This window comes from Miscanthus floridulus, chromosome 2 (assembly GCF_019320115.1).
Source record: "Miscanthus floridulus cultivar M001 chromosome 2, ASM1932011v1, whole genome shotgun sequence".
Taxonomy (NCBI): domain Eukaryota; kingdom Viridiplantae; phylum Streptophyta; class Magnoliopsida; order Poales; family Poaceae; genus Miscanthus; species Miscanthus floridulus.
In genome coordinates, this window is record NC_089581.1 from 20,416,823 (window position 1) to 20,425,505 (window position 8,683).

Genomic DNA, 8,683 nt, shown 5'->3' on the forward strand with positions numbered 1-8,683 from the left:
TATTTGCTTCTCCGAACAACGATCCCTTTGTCCTATGCCAACTTATAACACAAATCCCTTGTTACTGTTGCTACGACACTGTTGAAGTTTCTGCCGGTTTTCCTTCAGTTAACGCACGTCTGTGACTCTGAAAGGTCCTTTAGGTATCTTTTTCCTGGTAACTGATCAACTTTTTTTTTTTGGAGATGATCAACTTCAGTGCTCTGTGCAAACACTACTGAAGAACCTTACGAGGGATCGAGAGGACCATTATGCCTAACAGCGGAGGAGGCGAGCCAGATCGGAAGTTTGATATCTGAGGTGGAATGTTGTCCACACGAGAAGAGAGGGAAATCGCGCTGCACATGAGCTCGCACGACTGGCGTGGAGATCGAACAGTTTGGCTGGTTGGCGTAATGTAGTTTCAGTTTGTATCGAGCAAATTATGGCTCAAGATTGCAACCTGAACAATGAGCAATAAAAGAGCCTCTCTTTTCTTAAAAAAAAATCAACTCATATTTTTTTCCCCTGGTTGGAAAACTACGCGCCCTCCTGCCTCTCGGCCTCGTTCTCCGTCTCCGAACTATACCGGCGCCGCGGTCGCTCGGCCCAGAGAAAAGATGATTGCATCTGGGCCAACATGACCAGCCCACCAAAGAGGAGAGCGACAGGCCGTGGCAAATGAAGCGGACGGCCCAGTTGGTCCTACATACGTTTCTGTTGCAGGTTTCCAGCGGTTTGTATCCATGCATCGCAATAAAAAACGAAGCTGCTGCAGTGCTGCTGTAGTGCTGTGGAATGCCTTGGGCTCTGGCGCAGACTGCAGAGAACCCATGCATGGCGGGAATTACGACTATTGACTTCCTGTCGCGTAATATGACGCTGCTGCTCTAGTGCCGTAGCAGGTTTTCCTCCAGCTTGACCTGAACCTCCTTTTTAATTTTTCTATCTGTTGCACGCTGCGTTCCCATTCCCCAGTGCAGCACACTAGCACTGCACTGTTCTTTGACTACCTTTTAATTTGTCTGACTGTTTATACACCAAAAGACAACGAGATTCAGCCTGTTCGTTTGGCTGTGGCCGGTCGTAAATGATCGTAAATTTTTAGCCAGAACAGTATTTTTCTCTCATACAAACCAGCCAGCAGTATTTCTTCACGAACCAGCAACGATATGAACCAGCCAACCGAACAGGCTGATTATTGCTAGGATGCAGTAGTGAGTATTTCCTGTGATAAAACTTTTACCCAGCACTTTTAATCCATGTTTTGGGCAAATGAATCTAAACAGGTGGAGTAAAAAGGGAGCTAAAGTTTTACCATTTGCACCTAAGGAAGTGCAAAACTGGGCCAAAAACATTAGGGTGTGAAGGATACCTTATTTTGCACTTTTAGCTAACTTTTATCATAGATCTAAACACTTGAAGCAAGACTAAAGTTTAGCCACAAAAGTTTAAGAGCTTATCTTTTACCATGACAAATGAAACTAAACGAGGTCTTAAAACCGAAGCAAAAACTTTGTGAAAAATATGTTTTGGCGCCTGGCTATCCGAGTAGGGATGAGTACCAGGATTATGAATGGTAGCAGCTGGTGTGATGGACTACTGTACTCTACTCTGCTACAAGTGCCAGTTCTTTCTTTCTCCGATGCCATTCACAGCTGTCGAGATCTTGTTTAGTTCCTTACTTCATATTCGAATGGTTGACATGTATGAGGTATTAAATATAGACTAAGGTCATGTTTGGTTCCGAGCTCCTAAAACTTTAGTTCCTAAAAGTTTTAGGCAGCCTTCTAAAACCTTCTAAAAGAGTGTTTGGTTGCACCTCATAAAACTGACTAAAAGCAATAAATGTTGTTGAACAAAGACACTTTTACCCTTCTTTAGGAGAGAGAGGGGGAGAGGGTAATAAATGAGGGGTAGTGGGGGTCCAAGAAGAACTTTAGGAGGTTTTAGGAGGGGGTGGAGCTCCTAAAGAAAAACCAGCCTCCTAAAACTTTTAGGAGGTTTTAGAAGGGGGTGTTTGGTTCTTTAGACAGATTTTATCCAGATTTTAGCTCCTAAAGCTTTTAGGAGGGGTAACCAAACAGGGCCTAAAAACTAATTAATTATATAGTTTATGACTAATTTACGAGATAAATCTTTTAACAACAATATGATGCTACAGTAACACATGCTAACGACGAATTAGTTATGATTAATACATTCATCTTTTAGATTACTTACGGGTTTTATAATTTGATTTTTATTAGTATCCGAACACCCGTACTAACACCTTACGTCACAACCGATTTCAAAACTTTACAATCTCGGACCTCTCTGTGATCGCTTTCGGCAGGGGGAGAATCTGCACAGGACACGACCCGTGGCCCCTTGTTTTGGCAGCAAGGCTACTTCCACGTAAAGCTGCTTCGGCTTGGCTGTCGCTTGCATTGCATCTCCCCTGCTTGGCTGCTTCGCACTGCTTCAGTTCAGCGTGCGCCGAAAATTGCATTATTATTTTCTTTTTCATGGAGCGGCGCTTAGCTTCATCGAAGGACCACAGCAATCCGTGCCCCCTGATCGTGCAAGGCTCATGTCGTTTTCGCGATGCCATCTCTCGTCTCTGCACCAGCACCAGTCCACCACCTCACGTCTCCGGCTTCTCTCTCTCCTTCAGCTTTTGTGCTCGCTGCCGCCGAACAGCCGGAAGCAATGGCCGGCGGAAGTCTTTATGGCCTCAGCGCATTCAATGACCTGATCCGTAGTGGTACACTGCTGTACATCACCTCCTGCCCGGCTGCCCCCTTCTCTCTCTCTTCTCTGAACGCACTCTCTCTCTCTCGTGAACACCACAGGCACAAGGAACCCCTGCCCATGTGAACAGTAAGAGCATGTTGGTACTGTAGCGTCCATCCTTCTGTTCGATATAAGCCGGGCACCCTACCTACTGTTGCCGACCTCATTTCAGTGGCTAGCTAGGCGACGTTCAGTCATCAAGCTCAAGCTCTCATGGAACTCCAGCTCTACTACTCCACATCCCTGCTGCTTCTCCTCCTGCTATCCTCTTCCTCTCACGGCCTGCGCTCTGCCGACGGTAAAAAAAACATCTTTTGCCTGCCTAAAACCTAGCCCCGCCCAATCTCTCTCTCTCACTCTGCCTTCGGTTCGTAGATGTTTATGCAAGTGCGCCGCTTTCTTGATTGCAGGTACTAGAGCGCTGCATTACCAGCTCAAGGATCCGCACTCATCGAAGGTCAGTGACATCTTCTCTTCCCTGGAGTTTTTCATGCTGCTTTAATTTTCCCCTCTCTCTCTCTCTCTCTCTCTCTCTTGCCGCATGGGTACTTGTGAGTGAACCCAACCTACCAACAACCAATTGCTTGTGCTGTTGGGCAAATGTGGAATGCAGGTTGGCGAGGGGGCGGCGATGGCGGAGTCGCTGATCGGGTCGAGGCCGCCGCGGTGCGACGGCAAGTGCGCGCCGTGCGGGCGGTGCGAGGCGGTGCAGGTGCCGGTGGCGCCACGGATCGACAGCCGCGGGGGCGAGGCCTCCGAGCCCCGGCGCCGCGGCCGCGACGGGCTGTTGGGCAGCGTCGAGGAGAGCTACACCGACTACAAGCCTCTCAACTGGAGGTGCCGGTGCGCGGACCGGCGAGCCCTGGATCCGTGATCTGATCCCCAGCTGCTGATAGCACGCTGATGAGCCCATGCTGTAGCTATGTGTTTTGTGCTTGCTGGATGATCGATCCACGGCGAAGAAGATGGTTAATTGTTTGGCAAACCTTCTGATCACTAGTATTATTCACTGAGTAGCTAGGTTTTGGTAGTGGTAGTGGTAGCCGGTACGCAACTAGGCATATAGCTAGGGAAAGATGCTTGTAATTCGGTTTCGGCACTTTTGTCTTGGTGATCACTCGTTTCAAAACTAATTATTACTGCTTCGTGTTAGCCTAAGCTGTGCTGTGGTGTAATTATTTAGAGCATCATTTCAGTTCTTGAGAAGGGCTAATCTGATGTTTAAGTGTTCTTTATACAAAGATGTCTCATGCGGTACGCATGCAGAAATGTCCAACGTTAGTTGACTATTGATGTGCATGACGAGGTTCAAATGTGTACTAGCAAGTAGCAACAAGCCGCCAAGTATAGTAGTAACCACCGTGAGTCAGGATCTAATTTTGCATCACCTGCAGCATTTTGCTACCGTGGTACGGTGGTAGCAAGTTGATCTTTTTTTTAGCATGCAAGGTACTCCCTCCGGCGAGAAAAACATGCAATTCTAGCATAGCGTAGTATCACGTTTTAGTAAAAAAATATCAATATTTATAATGTCAAATAGATATCATTAGATTAATTATAAAATATATTTTCATAATAAATTAATTTGAAACCATAAATTTGAATATTATTTACTAGAAATTTGATCAAATGTAAACTACTTTTTTCAGCACGAAACCCATATCATGTTTTTATGGACAGAGCGATTGAAAGATTTTTTTAAAAAAAAAATTGTTAAAAGAAAAAGGCTCTGAAATAGTAGGACAAACCAATTTTTCAACCTTGGAGGTACGTGCATCATTGCTCGCCTGTCTTTTTTCTCTTGAAGAACCTGTACCGTAAGCATTTGATACGGAGCAGGGCAGCACGGCTGTGCGGGAATGATGGCAAGTTCAGTCACAGCCATCATGGCAAAACAGATACAGAGATCTCGTTGCATTAGGATTGGCGATTCTTGCTGCTATTTTCATCAGCCTCGTTGAAAATCAGAAAATGTATATGCCAAGCACCAACATTGCACAAAACAAGGCGCAAATAAGCTTAAACTAGAATCAAACATTCAGAACTTGATAGTAGTCTCAGCTCTGAATTACTAGGCAGCAGGCGTCCAAGTAATGCTCAGACGGTAATCATAATCATGGTGTGTGAGTGACTACTGCTAAGGATGAAAACGGACGGTGTGAATCCCGTCCGCAACCATATACCGTTTTTTTTTTCTGTCGTTTTCGTTTTTTCCAGGATAAATAGAAACGGGACCGAAAATGGGACGGAGTGAAACGGGACCCGGACCAAAAACGGTAGAGCGTTTGTCCGTCCGTATTTACATTATTCATCGGGATATCTCGTTTTGCATCCCGCTTTTATTAAGTCTGGATTAGACCTGCTAAGAGCTCAGTCCATCCATAGAGCTTGCCCAACTTGGACCAAGACACAACACCGCACCCGCACCCTCATCCCTAACGGCAACGCGGCCTCCCCCGCTCACTGTCCTCTTTCTTTTCCTCTAATCCTCCGGTGCCAGACGCTGGCAGCCGCACCCTCAGACCGGCTGATGTCGCGGGCTGGAGGACGAGGAGATCGTGGTGGCTGGAGCAGGTGGTCACCGCGCTCGGCGTGGAGCACGCCTCCGACAGCCTGCTGACCACCGACGTGCTCCTGGCAATGCCGAATCGCTTCTTCATGAACGTCGATGTGCTCGCGCACGCCAGAACCATCGTAGGCCTAGCGTAGTTTGCACAGCAGCCAGCCATGCAGTGTCCAACTGCTATTTTGTACAAATTGATGTTAGAAAGTTATTGATTGGAGACTGCTCTGCATTTAATTATGTGTTTTCATATCGATTAATATTAATCTGAAGTTCTAGAGTTTCAAGCATTCGAGTAACTGGTTCAGTATAGGCACGACCTGAACAAATTTTGCTACTAAGTACTGTCTGACAGTATTCGTTATTTGACCATAGCAGAAACATCAATCAATCAGAAGAACTGATTTGCCGTAATTCAGTGATCAGCTTGCTGCCTGGAATACTTATGACAGCAGAGAAACAATGTAATAATATTTATGTGTTGTCTGCTAGGTATATTATTCATTTACTAATGCACCTTGGTTTCTATATTTGAGCTATGATATGCGACGTGCAATCCCGGCTTAAGTTTTTGCTTACCGTTTGTTTATGTCTATTTTCTGATCGTATTTACCCGTTTTCGTATTACCGTTTATCCCGATACCCTTTTCCTTTCCGGCTCTTCGGTCGCTCCTGTTTTCATAAAAAAATGAAAACAAAAACGATAGAGCTATTTTCTATTCGTTTTCTTCCGTTTTCATAGGTAACACTGACTCCAACAGAGCTACCTAAACCAAAAAAAAATGACTCTCACACAGTGTTTTACCTGTCAAATACCGGCTTCAACAGGTGACCCAACCACACGAAGCATTTTGCCTGCCAGCCCAAACGAAAAGCAAAAAAAGCGTCGCCTCTCTCCTCGCTATGCAAATCTCCGAGCAGAGTCTGCAAGCACGCGAGCACGCGACCTCCACCAGCAACCACCGGATCCCCCGCCGTGACCTCCACCGCAAGCACGCATGCGAGCACGCAGGAGCCTCCGCCAGCAAGCACGAGCACGCAGGCCTTCACGAGCACGCAGGAGCACGCAACCTCCGCCGGCTAGCACGAGCACGCCGGCAAAGCACTAGAAGCAGACGAGCAACGGCGGGCAAGCACAAGCACACCGGCCTTCACGCGCACGCCGGCAAGCACGAGCACGAGCACACCGGCAAGCACGAGCACGAGCAAGCCGGCAAGCACGACCTCCGCCGGCCTTCTTCTCCAGCTCGCAAGAGCCCAAATCGAGCCTCCCGGCGCCCGAATCGAGCTTCCTCGCCTCCGAATCGACTTTCCCCACCGTCGAATCGAGCTTTCCCATCCCCAAATCGAGCTCATCGTGCGGTCCGCCGCCACCTTCCTCCACTGGCTCCACCGCGCGTTCCTGCGCCCGGGCAGGGACCTGGCTGTGTGGTATGGGACGTGGGGGGTGGAGGCGGCTGTGTGGGAGGCCGTGGCGCGGGTGAACGTCGAGGCCGTGGCGGGCGAGGTAGGCAGCTCGGCGGCGTCCTCGGCCGTGTGGTCGTCCTCCGTTTCGGGATGGACTCCACTTTTGCGTCGCTGTTGGAGAGGGGTGAGTTATGGGTGCGCTAGGAATGGTTGTCGTGTTTAGAGGTCTACTCGTTTCTTGGAGACAGTCTAACGACCGCATTCTCAGATGCATTGACGCGGGCGGAGACGAATCTTTCTTTGCCTTGCCCACCATGAAAGGGACACTGCTGAGCCACCATGAATTCTCACTCGAGTCATCAAGTCAGCTCTCGGCTCCTACTCCTAGGAGTAGTTCCTAGCAAGAGGTCATGTCACTTCCGAGCCTCCCTCGGCACTCAGCACAGCAGCGGGCAGTCTGCGTGGAGTTGAAGCGCCTGTCTCCTTTGGGATTCCTTTGTCCCCTCCGTTTCACTTTGCACAAGCAGAGCATCCGGAACATTTATGCCAGACCATTACGGTTGCAGAAACCAAAACGCGACGACAGTCATGAGAGGTATTGCCTCCAAGTTTTACTACCTCCGTGCAAAAAGGAATGCAGTTCTAGATGCACTCTTTTTGCTTAAAGTAAAGTTTAATTAAATATACATGTAAAAATATTAACATTTGTGACACCAAATAAACATATGATGAAAATAGATGTCATGACAAATCTAATTATCGTTGTGTTAAGAGGAGCCAAAAAAAGTTAAGGTTGTATTTAAATTACATAAGCGACCAAACAGCAAGGCACTAGACAGCCCAAAGTCGATTCAGCTACAGTGTGCTTGCTACAACTGCAATCCAGACCTCACCCTCTTGCTTCCCAAAGGTCATAGTATTATTGTCATATTTGTTTGGCTTATAAGCCGTACTTTTTCAGCCAACGAACAATATTTTTCTCTCACAACAAATCAGTCAACAGTACTTTTCAGCCATGACTTATCAGCCAAGCGAACAGGGCAATAATGCTCTTTCTAGAGTTGTCATGCCACCACAGCCATCAAAGGTAAATTAGACCTTTGCGCTTGCTCTTCGTCAGTTCCTGATGCAGCCAATTTCACCAGCAAGGGAAGGACATGAGTTGCTCGACCAGGTGTCGATGGACCTCAGGGGCGAGAGGATCTCCCATCAAATTTGTGCTGAGTAGGGGCACCGAAATAGAATGCGGTCATTGGTTTCCGGCGCCTGGTCGACTACCCAAGCGAACAGGGCAATAATGCTCTTTCTAGAGTAGTCTGCAGTTTGGTGAAGCCTGAAGGCACACACAACTTTTGTCAAAAGGGAATCTGAACGTACGCATAATTGTCATTTAAATTTTTAACACATTTATCATGCAACCATCCATATTTCACTTCGAACTTAAGAAAAAGTATGAGTGGGCACATGGTCGTCGACTTTGGATTCAAAGCATGTAGGGATACAAACATGCATAAGAATGACCGTTTGACTTGAACTCGGATCTATATATGCTTGTGTCCAATCTGGACAATATGGCATGCTATTTGGGTTGGACGAGGTCAAAACCACCTCCACGTCCGTTTCCTTTTCTTTCGGCCCATAACGTCTGTCGGCCCATTCCGTACCCACTGCTTTCCTGTGCTCCTTTTCTTCCTTCGTCGATGCTAGTTGCTACTCACTCATCTCAAAAAAAAAAAAAAAATTCTAGATCTGAGAGAAATCAAACTTTTTAAATTTAATCAGGTTTATGAAAAATAATACCAACATATATATCTTCAAATAAGTTTACTATAAAAATATATTTTATAATTAATCTAACGGTACTTATTTGATATCTTAAATGTTCATATTTTTTCACATAGATTTGATCAAACTCAAAGTCGTTTGAACACTTGAGAGTGAAAATTGCATTTTTGTTCG

At 46.7% G+C, this 8,683-nt stretch overlaps 1 protein-coding gene and 1 long non-coding RNA gene across 2 annotated transcripts; one reads left to right on the forward strand and one right to left on the reverse strand.

Annotated features, from left to right (window-relative positions):
* The first annotated feature begins 2,762 nt into the window (after positions 1-2,762).
* LOC136538144 (EPIDERMAL PATTERNING FACTOR-like protein 2) lies at positions 2,763-3,906 on the forward strand. The gene is made up of 4 exons (XM_066530123.1): positions 2,763-2,841; positions 2,927-3,052; positions 3,165-3,211; positions 3,368-3,906. Exons 2-4 carry the CDS (start codon positions 2,968-2,970, stop codon positions 3,626-3,628), a joined length of 393 nt encoding a protein of 130 aa, XP_066386220.1. The 5' UTR covers positions 2,763-2,841; positions 2,927-2,967; the 3' UTR covers positions 3,629-3,906.
* Positions 3,907-4,743: 837 nt separating this feature from the next.
* LOC136538145 (uncharacterized) lies at positions 4,744-7,017 on the reverse strand. Its single transcript, XR_010779213.1, has 2 exons — positions 6,123-7,017; positions 4,744-5,494 (listed from the first exon to the last, which is right to left on the reverse strand). It is a non-coding gene; the product is annotated as an uncharacterized lncRNA (long non-coding RNA).
* Positions 7,018-8,683: the final 1,666 nt, after the last annotated feature.